This window comes from Leptonychotes weddellii, chromosome 15, assembly GCF_054177405.1.
Source record: "Leptonychotes weddellii isolate Sample4059 chromosome 15, ASM5417740v2, whole genome shotgun sequence".
In the NCBI taxonomy this organism is placed as follows: Eukaryota; Metazoa; Chordata; class Mammalia; order Carnivora; family Phocidae; genus Leptonychotes; species Leptonychotes weddellii.
The window spans coordinates 20376160-20394860 of NC_138383.1; the positions used below are offsets into that span (position 1 = coordinate 20376160).

Sequence of the window (18701 nt, forward strand, 5' to 3'; positions counted from 1 at the left end):
GGGGAGCTCTGGTGGTCTTTGACCTCAGTGATAGGTGTGTGTGAGCACGAGTAGGCTGGTGTTGTACCTAAGGGCAGGGGACTGGTTGGCATGACCTTTGAGATGACCTTTGGGCCATCCTGAGGAGCTTGATAAATCCACTTTCACTCTTGTGGTTGTTGTAGTTGGCTGACTACAAGGTACCAGGGTCCATGAGACAGAGGAGTCGCCCTGCTGGGGAGGAGAAGGGGCCTGGGGAGTCGCTCTTCGATCCCCCAGGGCAGAGAGGTGGAGTGCAATGGGAAGAGCAAGGTGGGAAGGTGTCCTGCCTTCCCTCCTGCTGTGTGACCTTGGGCAAGTTAGTTGCCCACTCTGGTCTTCAGTGTCCTTGGTATGAGAAAAGAGGGTGGAACTTGAGAATCTCTAAGGTCTCTTCCAGCTGTCACAACTTCTACCTCCTTCCTCTCCCCTGAGATAAAACATGCCTCGCCACAGAGAGGGTGGGAAGAATATTTCCAAGCTCCAGCTAAACCTGGAAAAATGGAGATTTGGCCCAAGAGAATATTGACAACGTGTGTGAGGGCAGGCGCGCGCGCACACACACACACACACACACACACACACACACACACCCCTTACAAACAGTCCAAAGGCACGTTTTGCCTAAGCCTACCCTCTCAGCCCAGAGGATGGATAAGCGAGTGGCCAGGGGATTCAGCTGTCTGAATCATAAACTCGCTGTTTTCCTCCCCTCCTGGCAGAGCTGGCGTTGCTACATTCCATTCCATTCAGGGACTAGAATCCAGTCCGTATTTTCTCCCTCAGAGGCACTGCCCGAGGGTGGCTTCCTCTCCCCCACAACCCTTTTCTGGTTCCCGGTAGCCTCCGCCACCTGGCCCAGTTGACTGCACCTCCCGGCGTGGAGTCCCGTAAGACTGGGAAGGAGCTGGGTTTTTCACAAGCCTGCCTTCCCCACCTCGGCAAATGTCCCCATCCCAGCACACTGGCTTCTCTTCCATCCCAGCCACAGAGCTTGCCGGAGACCCCAGACCCAGGGGCCCACAGGGAACCCTCAGACCCAGAGACCCCATAGAGCAGCCCAAGCCCAGAGACCGCTCTGGAGAGGCCTAGCTAGAGATGTTTCTGCAGAGCCTGGGAGGTGGTTGTGGGAGGCTACCCTGCAGGCTCCCCACACCTCCAGGGCATGTGGTAATTGCAGACACAGCGGGCGTCTGCGGCGTCACCCAAGGCACTAGCATCTGCCTCATTGGGAAGAATGAACGATTCCATCTCTTCTCTTCGGGAAGGCATTCCACGGCTCACCGAAACCCTTTCAGAGAAAGACTCGGCCCTTCTGCCCGCTCTCCTGGGCTGCCCCTGGCCCACTCCGCCCCCACCCGGTGGCTGGGCTGGCTCCATGCGTCCCCATTCGTGTCCCAGTCGCTTTCTAAGAGAGAAGGCTCTGAGGAAGAGTGAGGGCTGTTAGGACTGGCACGGACTCTCACTTTGCTGGACCCTGACTTTTAAGACTCTCCCTAGCCTGGGTGCTCAGGGATTTCTGGAAGTTAAAAGGAGAAGGGGACTGCAAGTGGCTTCCTGGAGGAGGTGGGAGAGCAGGAAAGCAGCCCCCAGAGGGGCCAGACCTCAAAGATAAAGCTCAGGAGATCCTAGTCCGGCTCCTCCTGAACCCAACGGCTCATCCCCTCCCCTGGTCCCTGGTCCCTCCGCAGCCCAGAGTTAGAATCTTCTGCCTCCCACCCCTAGGATGAGGCAGAAGGAGACAGAAGCAAAGCCTTCTCTTCCACTTATTGTCCTTCAGAAATTACATATCCTGGAGCATGGGCTGAAAAGAGGGGAGACAGCCAAGGCTTGGGGAGGCTAGATGGAAGGCAGCTTAGCTCAAGGGTCAAGAGCTTGGGCTCTGGAGTCAGAGGTGTGTGGTTTGGGGCAAGTCACTTCGCCTCTGAAGCTCATTTTCCTCATCTGAGAATTGGGGCCAATAACAGTGTTTTCCTCAAAGGGTGGGGTACCAGGATTAAATGAGGTAATTTAGGTAGAGGTCCTAGCTCACTGGAAACCTTCAAGAAATAGTAATTTCCTTGTCTTTGTCCTACTCACTGTCCAAGGAATGACCGAATGGGGGAAGCTGTTTTGTCTTCCTGGAGGAAGGGGCATACATGAGAAAACCTCTTTAGTTTTTTTTTAAACCCAGATCCTCACCGCAGTTTATCTGGGGCTGGGTCCCTTGAGCTGCCACTGAAGGCTGGTGGTGGGAAGGAAGGTAGGCCTCCTGAGTCTTCACTCCCCTGGATTCTGTGTCCCTGTCCATCTGCCCCTTCCACGCCCCACCCCAAACAGCACTGCCTTGTCCAGGAAGCCCTCTAGGGCTAGATCTGTCAGTGAGCGTTCTTGATTTCTTCCCTCAGTCAATGTCCCCACATCTGGGTACAACAGCTGCTTCTCCCTGGGACGCCTGCATCTTGGGTAATCGGTGGGAAAATTGGAACCATGAGATTGGCAGGGGGCTCTGAGAACTCTTGCAGCCAGACGTGATGTGGGTATGGATGGGTCTGAGCCAGCCAAGTGAAGGAGAGGGGGGTCCGAGAGGGTCCTGGCCACACTGTCTCCGGGCCGGAAGGGGCTTCCTGCGCCTTCCCCAGGATGAAAGGCAGTAGACCGTACTGCAGCAGGAGGGGGAAAGGGTACAGTTAGAAGGACTTCCCTGCAGGGGAGGGAGGGCGGCAGGCAGCCGTGAGGGACAGCTGAGAGGGGCTCTGCCCCGGTGCTTTTTGGGTGTGAAATGCCCCTGTTTCCTCCGTTACAGGTGGTGGGGGGGCCTTCCTCAGGGTTAGGGGGTGAGTGGAGCAGATGGGCATCTCGGGCTGGGAGAGGACCGTTAGCAGAGCAATGATGGCAGGCAACCTCTGACTCCGACCCCACCAGCCTTCCAATGTGTGGTGACCTTGGTTGCGCAACGCTGATGGGCCCTCCAAGGCGCTATCATTTGGGATCTTATGTGAGCACTCCAGTAAAGGGCCTGCCCCCATTTCTGGGAGGAGAATCAGGCCTGGCTTGTTGGCTGTCTGTCCTAGGGACCTCATTCTGGGGATCCCATGTTTTCTGTGTCGTCCTGCTGTCTGTCCTCCTGTCTGTCTCCCACCAGTGTCTCTGCCCCTTCAGCCCCTGCTCTTCCCCCAACACCCAGTCTCTATCCCTCCTGCGCCCCCAGCCCCCCAGTGACCCCTAAAGGGACGGCTCCTAAGGCTCTGCCTTGCCCTGTCCCTGCCCCCCTCCAACCCCATGGCCCAAGGCCCCTGCTGGGGGCCCATCCCACTTTGGGAGCCCCACCCTGGACCCCTTGCTCTCTCCAACTCCTCTCCTCTGGCTCTGGGCATTCATTCACGACTTTCCTCCTTTCCTGTCCCTCACCCAGGGCTCCAGCGTGCAGCGGGAGGGAAGGCTCCAGGACTCTGTTCCCTCTGTTTAAAGTCTCCAGGTTAGTAAGCCAGGAGGGAGGCCTCCCCCCACCACCCTGCCTCGCACTGCTCTTTAGCCAAATGCCTCTCCCCAGCCTAGAGGGCCAGAAGTGGGGGAGGGGGGCTATCCCTGGTGGGCCCAGGCCTTTGCCAGGGGAGGGGACAGCAGAGACTTGACTCTGGGGAGGGCAACTTGCCTGGCGGAGAACGTGTCTATGTGTGCATGTGAGTTCGTATGTGCGTGCATGTACATAGGAGTGCCGGCTGCAAAGCTTCCATGCAGTTGGGGCTGGGAAGCAGGGGAGGAGGCAGGGGCCCTCTGCTGAGGGGCCTGCGGGCCTGGGGAGAGGGGATCAGGAGCAGGGGGCCCTTCTTACGGAGGGAAACCCGTGTTCCCGTGGAGGCCAGAGGGTGGGGGGTGGGACATGGGACCACAATCCACCTCAGTATAGCTCTGTTTAGTTTACAGGCACTTGCAAACCTGTGATCTTATTTCATTTATTCAATGATTCAGTCATTCATTCATTCATTTGTCCGTCCGTTCATTCATTCAATAAAGATTTATTAAATACCCTCTCTGTGCCAGGCCCTGGGCTAAGGTCTGAGTCCAACAGTGACCAAGACAGATAGGAGTTCTTCCACTGTTTAAGTGCTGAGCAGATAGAGGGCAAGGAGTTGGCTGAATTCCCCGGCTGTGGAGCCCGGACTGTGGCTCGGCCAGCTGACTGTGACTCTGTGTCCCCAGCCGCCCTGTCCGCCCCTGCTCCCCTATCGGCCACTGCTCTGTACTTCATGTCCCTGTAGAGTGTCCCTTGACCTGAAGGCGCCCCTCACACAGGGTGCCCCCACCAAGTAAGCGGCGATCGAGGCCTCAAGTCCCTGGGGACTTGGGCAGCATTGTTGGACCACTGCCAAGGACTCTTCAGAGGGCTTCAGGGAGCCGACCCCCTACTTCTGGGCCCGGGATCAGCAGCCTGGGGCACTGGACTTGAGAGGCAGCCTGACCTGGGTTCAAATCTTCACTTAAGCCATTTCCTAGCTCTGTGGGCCTGGACAAGCCACTTTTCCTCTCTGAGCCTCAGTGTTCCTGCCTGTAAAATGGCAGGGTTGGCAGGCGCCTGGCTGGCTCAGTCAGTAGAGCATGTGATTCTTGATCTTGGGGTCATGACTTCGGGCCCCACGTTGGGTGTGGAGCTTACTTAAAAAAAAAAAAAAAAGAGGGTAAGTTAAAAAAAAAAAACCTGGCAGGGTAGATGAGAAGAGCACAGGAAAAGCAGCAGCTGGTCCAGAGCCTGGCCTACAGCAAGGACGGTCCACTGCTGGTTCCCTTTCTGCCCACGCCCCCTCCCATCCTGGGCAGCCTGAGCCCCAGTAGTGTCTGCTTGCTGCTCTGTGCCCCCCCCCCGCCCCAGGGGAGCGGGGCTGCGGGATCTGGGTCTTGGCCGTCTGCAGACTCACGTCCTCCGGTCCTTCATCTCTCTGAAGGATGCTGCGGCCCCAATCTGGGCAGGCAGCTGGGGGAGGCGGCCCTCCTTGCCTCTGTGGCTGCTGCCGACGCCTTGATGGCTTTTTAATAACTTTGCTCTGAGACAATCTGCAGAGCGCTCGTTTGTCTGCCTCTTAATTAAAATTACCGTTTTCCTAAAAGAGCAACGAGGCTGCTCCCCTCCCTCCCCCACCCGTGGCTGCTGCTGGAAGGGGGAGGCAGAAGCAGTTGAGACTGCAACTCTTCCCCTCCGCCCAACGCCACCCCCCCACCCCAGTCCCAGTCCCAGGGGCCACCAAGCCCCTTTCCCCACACCCACAGTAGAGGGGCCGAGGCTCAGCCTCCCCAGTGGGCTTGGGGGGCAGGGAACCAGGAGGAGGGCCTGAATGCTCTCTTCTCTCACCCACCCTTTTCTAGAATACCCCCAGAAGCAGGGAGCTCAGTACCTTCCAAGATTTCCTACATCTGTAAAGAGAGGAAACAACCCGGAACTGCCTACCCTCCCGGAGCGGAATAAGATGTGGATGGGTTTTGGAAAAGTGAAGGATTATTACGGGTGGGGAGGGGTGGGGGCTGTCCACGGAGGTGGACACAGTGGGGTCAGGGCCTCACCATTGACTCTGGTTTGGTTACAAGAGACCTCCGAGCTCCCTTTGTGGACTCCGAGTCAGGCCACCTCAGGAGTGGGGTGGGCCTGGCGAGGTGGGGGGCTCATTTAGTCCTTGCTGAGTTTGGGGGCAAAAATCATCCCCAGTAATAATGAAAATACTAATGACCAATATTTATTGAATGTTTACTTGATAATACATGAGCCATACGCTGGGTTAAGCTCTATTCGTTTTATCCTCACAACCCACCAGCCTGTGGCCTCAGTGCTGTTCTATGTTGTACGGGGGAGGAGACAGACCAGAAAGGTTAAGCAACATGCCCAAGGTCACACAGATGATCCATTATGGCATTCTCAGCCCCACTCCCCTTCTGCCTAAAGCGCTCTAGCCTCTTAGGTCTAGCCTTAGTGTCTCATGCTCTACGCGGAGCGGTTCACCTCTGCCTCTCTCTGCCGTCCTTCGAGCAGGGTTCCTCCAGAGTTCATGCCACTGAGAATTGACTCTGAGGTTCATCTGCACCTTCCTCCCCCAACCCCATTCCTGGTTCCACCCCTGGGGCGCCCCAGGGGCTCCAGACCCTGGAGTGGGGGAAGCTGGAGGAGGGGGACTGGAGGTTAGGGGGTTCCCATTTCCAGACCTCCTTTCGTTTGGGGCAGAGTTCCTTTCCACGTGGGGAAAAGAGCCCGGGGCCAGGGAAGTAACTCGGTGACTTGATTGTGACGGCAGCTGCTGCTTGGTTGTGAACGGGTCTTAAGTCGTGGCTTCATCGCTGAGGCCCGCCTGACAAACCATTCTGGAGGAGGTGGCCATGTCTGGGGCCTCGAGATCCAGCATCAGGGAGGATCCTTAGATGTCTTGTGTCTCCAGCAGCTCCCGCTGCGCCTGGCCTGTCTCCACTGTGAACCTTTGCTTCCGTGACTCCTCTTCCAGGAGGCCCCCTCCCCTTCAGGGAGATGACCACCTCCATTTCTGTTCCTCCCTGAAGTGCCTCTCCCCGACCACCTCCAGGCTTGCCCCTCTGAACACCCGTGGCATTGTCAGATCTTTTACGGTCATTGGCTCTGGATCCAGTGGAACCTCCTAGTCCACTTTTGCTCTCGGGGACAGCAAATGCAGTGCCTTCAGGGGCAGGAAATGCGCGAAGCTGAGGACCATAGGAACGGCAGGAACTGTGGTGAGGGACAGTGCATGTGCTCCTTAAAAACAGGAAAACAGGACACCACCAGCCAGACGAAATACCTGTGGCCCAGTGTGGCCCCAGTGTGATCCTTGCCAAGCTGTGATTCATTTATCATGGTGACTCACCAAGTAGGTGTGTGCTGTTTGTTGAGTGAATACATGATCGCACATGGGCTAAGCATGGTGCTAGACACTTTACGTGTTTGATTCTTCCCATCTTCCCAAGGCAGGCACTGTTTTCCCACTTTGTCATTGTGGAAACTGACAGCCAAAGAAGTAAAGTGACTCCGTCAGATCACACCTGTGTGAAAGGGCCTCGGCAAGATTTGAGCCTTGGCTTGCTGTGTCATTCCTGCTGTCTGGTCGGGGGCATGTGGACACATGCGTTCGGTCCCTGCCCTGGGCGGCCAGTGGCCACCTGGTCGACACGCGCCGCGGGCCCTGTGACCCCTGTGACTCCTGTGACTCCTGTGACTTCAGTAGGACTGAAGGAGGTGAGGGCTGCAGAGGCTGGGAGGGAGCAGATGCCCCTCACCCCAGCACACCCCTCCTCCCTCAGCTTCCGGTCCCATCCCAGCAGCCTGGGAATGGTAGCGTGGTGACAGGTGCTGAGCTGCAGAGATGACAGCACTGCTGATTCCCCCATAATTACTGTCTGATTACTGCCAGAATTAGCCACCGCACGAGCATGGGATGCAGATATGGGGCACGGTGCGGGGAAGCAGCTGGGGGTGAGGGGGCCTCTCCTTCTGAGCCTGGGACCCTCCGGCAGTAGGGCAGGGTCAGCACTGGGGAGGAGGAAGTAGAATAGAAAGGAGGAAGCACTGTGTGGTTAATATGCATCAGATATTATTATGTGGGCTGTGGTTTTCCAGTCCTCAAAGTTAGGCGTACCCCCGAGATGGCTGGCTGCCGGACGGGGCATCAAGGGCCTCAGGCCACTAACCAGAGACTCAGGCAGAGCAGGCTGCCTAGGCAGACTCCTGAGTACACCCTTTGGTGCCTAGACCTTGGCTCTTCCTCGCTGGGGCTGTGGGGGATATAGTTGCAGGGAAGGGCTGAGCCCCAGAGCAGACTCCCACATTAGCAAGGCCAGGCACCAGAGGACAGATGGAAGTGCCTGGAAGGAGGGGGCCGGTTCAGCTGACCTTGCCAGAAGAGTCATCCAGCCCAGGCAGGAGGAGTCAAGTTGGTCCCCGAGGTTTGAGGTCAGGGGAGGCCTGAGAGTTAGCAGCAGGAGGTAAGGGAGGTGTGTTCTGGTCCCAGAGCAGGGCTGGGTATGTCCTGGACACTTGTTACCCCGGCACACATGCTGGGGGCAGGGGGAGGGCTGGTGAAGGCAGAAGCAGAGAGGGGTTATTTGGGCTGCTCAGACCTCATCACACCATCAGAGCAGTTTTGAAGGCCACCGACTAGGAAGAGTGGTGACAACATGGGGCTCACCCAACAGAAGGCAGTGCAGATGGCTGGGGGGGCTAAAACCAGGCCATAGAAGGAAGGATCTGAAATGTTGGGCTCAGAAGAGGAGACTCAGGTTCTGAAGCCCCCGTCCTGCTCTGAAGGGAGAGGTCGTGACCTGCCCCTGGGTCCCTCTGAGGGCTGTGGGCATAGACGCTGGCTCATTTTAGGGAAGGCGGAACCCCACATGATGATTGATGACTTTGGAGGTAATGAGTTCCCCATTCCTGGAGGTATCCAAGCCCTGGCTGGATGGCGTTCCCGAGGTCGGGAGGGTTTCCAGTTCCCCATGGCAGGCATTGGGAGGACTCTGTACCCAGCTGAAGTGTGAGAAGGTAGGGCCCTGGGGTTCTTTCAGGACTGTGGGACCCCTCGCCAGCCTGGGCGTCTGTGGTGCCCGAGCAGCTCTGCTCCCTGCCCCTCCTCTCTCCCTCCCTGCCCTGCCCTGGGGAAGAGCCCCCGTAGATGAAGATCTTTGGCTGGGAGGCCTCCCCTGGGGAGGACTGTGCCAAGGGGCTCTGTGCCTCATCCAGGCGGAGGGCTGCTCCGGTATTACCCTCTCAGGGACTTGGGGAGCACAAAAGAGGCTCTGGCCCACGGACTCAGGGATGCCTTGGTGGCAGGGTCAGCATCCCCCTTGGGGCAGTGGGTGTACAGAAATGAAGGGGATCTGAGCTGAGAACCCCCACCGTCGAGATGAGGTTCCTCCACTTCTCAGCTCTGACCCCAGACAAGGTACTCTTCCTGAACCTCCTGTTCCTCGCCTGTAAAGCGAGAGAGAGCAACCTCACAAGGGGACCCAGAGCACTGAGTGAGCACCAGCCGCAGAGGCCTTGCAGACTATCCTGAGTGTGCACGGTTATGGGGGTGGGGGGTCACTCAGGCGGCTCCGTGTCTCCCACAGCACCAAGTGGGCCTGGTGCTGAGCTTAACCCTCATCACTTCAGAGGAATGGGCCGTTTACTTGAGAAGAGAAGGTTGGAGTCTTCGAGTCTTGCAGATGGAAGGGGAGACTGTTGATTGCTTCCTTCCAGCCTGTGGTCCACCTTCCTGGCTCTGCTCTGGTGGGGGGTTCGGGTAAGGCAACAGGGAAAACTTCTGAAAGATGCCCCTGGTATCTGATCTGGCTTCCCAGGTCAGGCAGGGAATCTGCTGAGTCTCCCGCCTTCTCCCGGCCTCCACCCTCCGGAGTCTCTTGGGCCCTAACCTGGTGTCCCCAGGGTGGGGGAGGGATGGGATGCAGATTTGACTGTTTGTTCTCTGTTGGTTTGCAAGGCAGTGGAGTAATTAACCCATGAGGTGAGGGCTGAGCCTTGGAGCCCAGTGGCCCAGGCTTCACCTTGGGCAGCAGGTGGAAGCGGGTCAAAGGCACACAGGCCCCTCCCCTTGGTGGAGGGGGCTGAGCACCTGCAGAGGTAGAGCAAAGGCAGAGGCTGCCCTGTCCTTGTCCTTGGCGTTGCCTTGTTGGTTCAACAACGGTCCGAGTGGAGCGGTCTTGAGGTTCTGGACCCATCCCTCTATTATGTGAACACTTTAGCAAGGAAGCCCTGAACTTGGCAAAGCAGGAGACGGGCCAAGCAAGTCGCTTCCCTGAGGCGTAGCTGGATCCAGGATAGGCAAATGTCTTGCACTCCAGGCTGGAGATGGATTGACCCGGCAGTTGAGCGAGCCTCCGGATGCACTGCGGTCTCTCCGGGGGTCTTAAATGCACTGTGTGTACATGGGCACAGGGTGCTGCCTGTCCATAGGGCGTCTGGGATGGCAGACGGGGCGGTCAGGGTGGTTTCTGTGTGCGGACCCCAGTCCTGCCCGGGCCTGGGTGTGCCCCTCTGCATGTGGATGCCTGTGGGGGGCGCAGGTGAGGCAGGTTGTGACTGGGCCCACGTTGGTGAGCAGGTGCTGGGCGCGTGGGCGTGCACCGGGGTGCACAGGTATGAGGCCGGAGAGCGGAATTGTGTCCCTGAGCAGCTGAGCGTGAGCTTGGCATCTGGAGGTACCAGGACGCTGGTTGCTCTGGTGGCTGAGGGAGCTGCCTGGGTGCTGGCAGAGAAAGGGCCTTCTAGGGGGAGCCTGACCCCAAGAAGGATGGTGTCTCTGAGGAGGATCTGGAAGGATCTGGCCAGTCTGGGGCTCCTGCCCAACACTGATGAGGCGCTCACCGAACACTAGCTACTGACAACTTCTGTGGGAAGATGGGAGTGATGGATGGGGCTTCTGCCCCTCACTTCCCACGGATTGGGGTCTCTCCCCCCGGGAACAGGGGGTCCCCCTCTGGGCATGCTTTCGGCCGGAGGCGACTTCAGGGGCGTGGTGCCTTTGTCCATGCTTGCGGCCCTGGCCACAGCGCCCCGAGGCCCGAGCCCCCCTTGGGAGAGCAGGAGCTCTGGCAGCCACTTCAGAGCAGCGGGGGAGCTGGGGCACAGGTGCCTGCCTCCCTCCGTTCCCACCCTCCCGTGTTCGCTCCTTCTCTTCCTCTCAACCTGTGTTCCTCTCGGCTGCCTCTCCAAGGAGATGCAGAGCTGACAGGACACCTTCCCTGGGCGTGTGATGGTGGAGCCGCCTCGCAGGAGTTAGCTTGTTCCCGCGGCGCCATGTGGGCCCACGCCAGGGCTGCTCCCAGCTTTTCCAGCAACAGCTTCAGACTGAGGGGGACACGCTCCCCTCTGCATCTACGCCCCCTCCCTTCCCAGGGAAGTCAATTAGCCAGATCTTCATTAGTAGCTAAAAATCAAAACCGTACAATGCTGGGTCTGATACAACTCTGACAGTGGAATAAAAGGAAATCAGGCGATCGGGCAGATCAGGAGGGAACTGTCCCCCGTTTGCCCCCTAGGCTGGTGCCTTTGTTCAGTGCACAGCCTGCATGCCTGTCTACTGGGTGTTATTAGCTTTTTTTTTTTTTTTTTAAACAAATGAGAGGACTGAGACTCAGGGAGGCTGCTAACCTGCTCAAGGTCACCCAACTAGTCAGTGGCAGAGCTAGGTTTGAACAGAGCTTTCTCATTTTCTCCTCCCCAAATTCAGTGATTTTTGGTAATGTCATAGCTTTGCCTGCTTGCGGTGGGGGGTGGTACAGGGAAAAGAGGGCAAGCAGCTGGCTTGTGGCCCTTTTGCAGGGAGAGAGTCTTGTTTGAGGAGTGTGGTCAGGGTGCCATGTGGGGCCCCTGATTTCTTTGTGGTGAGCATCCCCCGGGGCTGGGGTGGGTGCCTGGGGGTGTGGCCCGCCATGACCCTCAGCTCTTCTCTCTGGGGCTCAGGGTGCTAGGCCGTGTTTTCCACCTTGCTGCTGATTCCTCCTAAGGAGATGGTTAGTCTGTGTCCTCCTGGGGCCTGCGGGCACCCCCCCTGGCAATTGCTTTCTGGGAAGTGGCATAGTGGAATGGAAAAATCCTTGTCCCTGGGGGCCAGGAGGCCTGGGTTCCACTTTTGGTTCTGTCCCCAGCTCCGGTATGACTGGGTCAGGTCCACTCTCTGGGCCTTGGTTTCCTTCCTGTGAGAGGCATTTGGCTGGAGGAAGAGCAGAGAGTGGCTTTCAAGATGCAGGCAGGGGTACACAGAAGAGTCTGGAGATGTCACTCCTGCCCACTATGGGGAGGGGACTCCACGGCCACACAGAGCCAAGGCATGAGTCAGTCACAGGCGCTGAGTGAGACCAAGCCTGGTGTTTTTGATGCCCGCCCCCCCACACTGCTGAGGTGGCCTGAGGGTCTTCCCCAACCCCATCTGAAGGGAGTGGTTGCTCTACCACCGAGGAAGCCTCCAGTCTGAGGGAGGAAGCAAAGGCCTTGCACCGAGGCTTCTTCCAACCTAATGAGGCAAACAGGGCCCTACACTTAGTGCCCCCCTACCCCGGGCAAGGAGGGGCAGGCTGTGCCCCGAGCCTGAGAAGCAGCAGACTCAGCAGGAAAGGGTCTAGAGAGGGCTGGGTGAGAAGGAAGAGCCGGCAGGGGAAGCATCTGGCTGGGGCGGCGCCTTCAGGGAGCCCAACACCCGTCCTCTCCCAAATTCTCTCTCCCTGGGGAATGCCCCAGAAGCTCTGCTGGGAGCACCCCAGACCCAGGCTCCCACGCAACGGCTCCTCCTAGGCAGGTGAGCTCTCCTTCCTCCAGCCCCGAGGAGGTCCTTTCATTCGATTCCAACTCGTTTACCAACTGAGTAGCCTTCAGTGGGTTTTTTTTTTTATATAATTTTTTTTTTTTTAAGATTTTATTTATTTATCTGAGACAGAGAGAATGAGAGAGAGAGAGAGCACATGAGAGGGGGGAGGGGCAGAGGGAGAAGCAGGCTCCCCGCCGAGCAGGGAGCCCGATGCGGGACTCGATCCCGGGACTCCAGGATCATGACCCGAGCCGAAGGCAGTCGCTTAACCAACTGAGCCACCCAGGCGCCCCCAGTGGGTTTTAAATCTACGCAGATTGCTTTGTGTTTTTCTGCCGGCATGACGCTGTGACTGGCAGCGCCCAGCACCCTCCCCTGCCTCCCGGCTCCCTCCGGACCTCCCTTGTTCCCTGCCCCACACCCCTCCTGAGTCTCCATGCCCAGCTTCCTTGGGGGCTGGGGTAGCAGAGCTCCCTGCGCGTGGGGGTGGAAGGGCGCTGTGGGCACGGCACGGGCCACAGTCTTAGTCCCCCTCTTCCCTACCCCCCTGCCCCCGCCCCAGCGCAGGGGAAGGGAGTCCGCCTGGTGACTCCGGTGAAATCACTCAACCTCCCTAATCCTCAGTTTCCCTGGCTGGACTGCAAGGAGAATCAACCTGCCCCAGGCCCTTCCCCATGTGGCTCTGGAGATCAGTGCTGGGGGTTGGGGAGGAGGCATCAGCCAAGGGCTGCCCTGCCTCTGACGCACTCTTGCCTTGCCCACCTTCTCTGCACTATGGCAATGTCCAAGCGGTGGTCCATCTAGGGGGGATGGGCTCCACCTGGCCTCCTCCCACTTCTCTGTCCTCCCTCTGACACCTGGCAGTGGGGGTGGGAGGAGCGCCCACCTTCCCCAGGGACCCGGGGACGACAACCTGCCTGGCCTTGCCCCTGCCTCCCTAGTGCCCCTGCTCCTAGGCACCAGGAAGTCACCTTTATTTTTTTTTTTTAAGATTTTATTTATTTCACAGAGAGACACAGCGAGAGAGGGAACACAAGCAGGGGGAGTGGGAGAAGGAGAAACAGGCCTCCCGCCAAGCAGGGAGCCCAACACAGGGCTCAATCCCAGGACCCTGGGACCATGACCTGAGCCGAAGGCAGACGCTTAACGACTGAGCCACCCAGGCACCCCAGGAAGTCACCTTTATTGTCTTACCATCTGCCCCATGCTTTCCAGATGGCTCCCTTCCCTCCCAGGCCTCCTTCTCATGGGTTCCCCGCCCCCATCCTCTCTGACCAGAGAGGCTGTCCTGAGGTGTGGGGTTCCTGGCCCCCACTCTGGGCCAGGAACTGGACATGAAGCCCTGTCCCTCAACCTTAGTCCAGCTCCCTCTTCCCCTCCAATCGCCCTTCTTCCCGTGGCTGCCCCCACCTCCGAGGCTCTGGTTGGAGTGACAAGGAGACTCAACAGGGCGCTGGGCATTAGCAATTTGCGGGGATATTACACAGGAATGTTTACAGAAAGGCAATTGCCTGGAAAATGACTTTGGTTGTTGTGGTATGGGGCGGAAAAGATGGTTTTGGAAAACAGACACAGATGGGCTTCTGCTCCAGGGACCTACAGACAGACAGCGGGGGCTGAGGGCCACTGGCACGCGAGGAGCACAGAGCCAGGGGCGCCAAAAGACAGAGAGGCCGCCTCCTTCAAGGAGGGGGGCAAGCGATGATCACCTCACCTGCGCCAGGTCCTGGACCCTCTGCCAAGCTTGACCTTTGTCCTCTGGCCTCTGACCTCCCAGCACAGTGTTCTTCTTGACTGCAGCAGGCACCCAGCAGGATGGAGCTGCCAGGCACAATTGAGGGTGGCAGCCGCCTCGGGGCTCCTCCTGGGTGACTTGGACTCCTCTTGTTTGGCTGCAGATGGGGGCGGGGATGTGGGGCGGCAGGGGGAGCCTCGAGCTGCATGTGCGTGTGTGTGTGTGTGTGTGTGTGTGTAAAGCACTTTAGGGTCTGAGCCAGGCCCTCCACTCTTCCAGCAATCTCCGTGCACCCCTTCTCTTGCCTTTTGCCTGCGGGCCTCACAGGATCTAGCCCCGGGGATCTGTGAGCTCCCTGAGCTGGTGCCCAGCCCCCATCTCAGCCCAGGCGATGGATGGGGCACACTGGGAGCCTTCTCAGGCCTCAACCAGCCTCCTGATCTCTGTGGGGACAGGGAGTCAGGGACTTAAACTCTGGGTCTTGAGCTTGGGGTCCTCACAGCCGGGGCCCCAGAGAGAGACCTCTCTTTTCTGGATCTTGTAGCTTCCTTTTTCTTCCGTCCACTTCCTCCCCTTCCTTGCTCTTCTTCCCTCTCCCCCCCTTCCTCTTCTCCACATTCCCTTCCTCTGAAGATGATGTCATGTGTGAATGTTGCCCAGTGGCAGCCAGAGGACAGAATAGTGACATCTGGGGTAAAGACACGAGATGGGGTGGGCTTGGTGGCTAATGAGATGGTGTCACTAAAACTTGGGGATCTTCATTCTCATCATGAGTTACAGTGATCTCATGTAAAAAAATGCAGAGGAGGATAAAAATAAATCAGGCTCATAAATAAAGGTGGAATTTGGAACTGGAGGAACATTGTCGCCGTCTTCCCAAGCGCTTGCGCCTTTATCCTTGGCCGGCCACTGGGGGGCGCCCACCTCCTCCTGTCACCCCAGCCTCAAGTGTGTGTCCCTTCGCCTGGGCCCAGGCTGGGAAGGCTGAGCTGAGGGTGACAGAACCCCCTTTCCCCACTTTTCCGCCCCCCTCATTCTGAGCTGGATTGCACCAGTCTCGGGCATCTTCTCTGGGGCTTGGATCTCCGACAAGACAGTTATGATCGGCCTTGCACACCTGGGTGACCTTGGACAGATGGTAACTCCTCTGACCCCAACCTCTCTCTCCGGCTCCCCCAGCCTCCATCTCTCAGGGGCCTTCAGTGCCAACCTCCCTTCCCCAGTGTACCCCAGCTCGGTTCCTCCTCCGCAGCCTCCCCACCCCTTCCCCTTCCCTCAGAGCCGCCTGCCCTTCTTTTGCACCTTCAATTCCCATGTCCCTGCTTACCCCCTCAAGGCCTCTCTGTCTCATCTGTCCCCTCTGCCACACCCTCAAGACCCCTGCCCATATGGACCCCTCACCGCCCCTGCCACTGAACGGGAAGCGTTGGTCTGCTCAGGGCCAGGGTGTCCAGAGCCTGCTGCTTGCTAGATTGGAATCGATCTCTGGCACTTTTCCCTGGGCTGCTCAGTCTGGGGAGGGTCAGGGCCACTCTGGGGACTCAATGGTGGCTGGAGCAGGTGCAGAGGTACCGGAAAGCCTGTCTTGCTGGGACCCAGGAGCCGATGTGCCAGGAGTGCCTTTAATTCAAAACAACACACTTTCTCCTCCATCGTCTTGCCAGCTTCTCAAGGCCTGCGAGACAGGGGCAGGGTTTAGAGGGGAACATCCCCATTTTACAGATTAGTGCCCTCAGGCTCCGAGAGGGAAGAGATTTGTTGACTGAATGAGTAACTAAATGAAAGGCTAATCCAGGGTCCTTCCGGGAAGGAGCTGACTTGAAACCCAGGGTGTCTCTGGCCTGGGGTTCTTTTCCTCCCAGTGCCCTGACCTCGAGTGCCTGTGACTCAAAGACAGAAGCTCATGCCTGAGTCCTCTGAGCCCCACGGGCCTCCTTCTCCTAAGGGTAATAGGATGGCCCTGCAGCCCAGAACCCCAGGTCAGTCCTCCCAGTCCCCTGGGGCCCTGCAGAAAGGAGTGAAATAAGCACAGAGCAGGAGCCTCACCTCTTCCCCCCTACCCACCCCCACCCAGCTAGTTTCTGTCTTTGTTAAATAAAGCTGAGGATCTCAAAGGTTCTTAAAGAGATGCTAGAGCTTTGCAAATCCAAGCCCCTCCTTCCCACCACCCCTCAGAGTTAGCAGATTGTCTCTCCTGCCCCTCCTGCCCCTCTCTCTGCCACCCCCCAGAATCCAGCTCCTGCCTCACCCCTGCCTCCTCCCTCCACCCATGCCTGGGCACCTGAGGGCTGAGCCCTGACCCCAAGAAGGCAGGGACAGTCCTGGCTCTACTCTCCCCCACTCCCAGCGCTGCGCCTGCAGTGGGATTTATGAGACTGCAGTCATAAATAGGGCTGCAAGAACCCGTCCACGGTCCCCTCCACTGAGTGCTCTAGCAGCCCGGACCCCTCCTTGCCAGCCTGCCTTGCCCCTTGAACCAACATGACCCCTGGATCTCCCCCAGTCCCTGCTGCTCTCTGCCTCGGCCCAAACTTGCTGAGATCTCCCACTAGGAACCAGGGAAGGAGGTGCCGGCTCGGAGGGTGGGGATGGGGATGAGCAGTTCTTCTGGCTCCCAGAGAGCAGGAGGGCGGGGGGGGGGTGCGAGATGAGAATTGGAGACCTGTCCCCTGCACCTGTGTGTGTCCAGACCCCTTAGAGGGCACTGTGAGCCTGGCTGTCGGGCACAAGGAAGGAGATCCCTCTGGCTCTGGCTGGGCTGGGCCAGACTCTAGACCTGGGGTTACAGCAGCAAAGCAGGCGGGCAGAATCTGCTCCTGCCTGGGCAAAGAGAGGGCTATGGTTATGGGGGGGGGTCTCCTCCTGTTCAGTTGTACCTAATGCAAATCTCCACAGGTGCTGAGAGTAAGTGGAAGAGAGAGGTTAAGGGTCATGGGAGGCAGCCCCCTGACTCTGGTTAGGGCTATTTCTCCGGTGCCTAGAGCACCCCCATCTTAGCCTCTCTTCCTGGATGATTATTCAGGTGACTCCTTTCCAGCCACATTCACTGGGACCCTGGACTGCCACCAAGCTCCTCAAGGGCAGGGACTAGGCCTTCAAGACAATGGTCCCAGGGTTCCCAGCCCCACTCAATCAAGGGCCATCTTTGAGAATTTCCTCCAGATCAGGGACCCTCTGCACCATATTAACTCAATGTTTTTCCTTAACTCCCTTTGAACCTAAATAAATTTACTTAAAAGGAAACCTTATCTCTTTACCTTCCCAAGGAATGATATCCATGAAATCAGTGGTTGGATCTTCTATTTGGGGTTTTCCTAATCCTTATGAAAATAAAGGTATAAGTATTAAACTGTGAAACAGTGTCCCTCCCAAGGTCCGTTCTTGTGTATCTGGACCTCACTTTGGGAAGCATGCCGGAGGATGATGACTGCAGCGAGAAGGACAGATGCCTGGGTGGGGGGGAGGCAGGAGGGACCTGAGACCCAGTGCCAGGCTGGGGAGGGGGCAGATGAACAGAGACGAACACCTAGTGCCCTCTGGTGATGCCATTGTTCTGTCAATAGGCGTTGGTGAGAAAGTGTGGTGGGAGGGGATGAGGCCAACCTAATAAATATTGGGGTCAAATCTAGCCTCTATCACTCACTGTGGCTTTGGGCATGTCACTGGACTTCCCTAACCTCAGCAGCCCCATATCTGAAATGGGGCCACAATGATAACCTTCCCCGCCCCCCAAAAGGGTGTTGATGGCCATGATGATGGCGGTCAGTCAGGCCTTTGGAAGCCATGGAACTCGGTGTCTGTGGAAGCGATTCTTCCCTTACTTTTGGTGGGAGGTGCTGGGTCCTCAAAGGCTGTCCCCCAGATTACATGCCTCAGCCACAGGCTCAGGAGGCGTGTGTGTGTGTGTGTGTGTGTGTGTGTGTGTTTGTTTGTGTTGGGTGAGGGGTGGCTTTTCCTGAAATGTGGCTGAATCTCTTCTTTCCCCCTGTGGCTCACAGGAGGTGACTGAGGCCTGGCAGCAGGCCTAATGCACGGTGGATGTGTGGAGGAAGGGGACCAATGAGGCATGGCAACTGGATGGAACATGGCTGGGTCCCAGAATCCCCAGCCTCCTCTTCTTTGCCCCACTTGGCCCTGCGAGTCAGCCCCTGTGTGGGGGTGCATTTGTCTGCTGCAGTGCCCGATGGCCCTGGACCTAGGCTATACTTGGGGGGTGCAGCTTTGAGACTGGTGGATGGTGGGGCTGGGGGTATGCCGGGGAGACTGTGTTTGTCTCCCAATGGGGAGACACCTGGCACCTGCTGTGGGCGACACCATGCCTGGCATGGGTGGCACTCTGGAACCCCTGTCCCCTGCTGGGCTGTGGAAAAGTGAACTTTGAGGCTGGAGGGTGGGAGACAGCAGGGCTGGGCCTGGTGAGGTTAGGAGCTCAGGGATGGTGGGCATATGGGAAAAGGATTCAGAATTCTGCATGGGGACCTCAACCCCCGGCCTTCTCTTTTTTTCTGCTTCTGTACTGTCCTTTGTCCCCTGTGCATCCCTTAAAGGTCTTGAACTTGTGTGTGTGTGTGTGTGTGTGTGTGTGTGTGTGTGTGTTGGGAGGGGAGACTGAGGAAAGGGAGGGCAGGGGGAGGGAAGGGTTCCGGGGGGAGGGCTTGAGCTGTTCTGTGTGCTTTCTTTCT

The 18701-nt window shown here is 57.9% G+C and overlaps 1 protein-coding gene across 3 annotated transcripts in view; it reads left to right on the top strand.

Annotated features, from left to right (window-relative positions):
• SRCIN1 (SRC kinase signaling inhibitor 1) overlaps window positions 1–18701 on the top strand; it is a 66999-nt gene that overhangs the window by 4999 nt on the left and 43299 nt on the right. For 2 of the 3 annotated variants that reach the window (XM_081805101.1, XM_081805102.1), the window contains exon 2: window positions 3413–3475. The exons of the other annotated variant lie outside the window; for it this stretch is intronic. In XM_081805101.1, the coding sequence (XP_081661227.1) occupies window positions 3413–3475 (63 nt within the window). The remainder of the gene's footprint in view (window positions 1–3412; window positions 3476–18701) is intronic. 3 annotated transcript variants of the gene reach the window in all.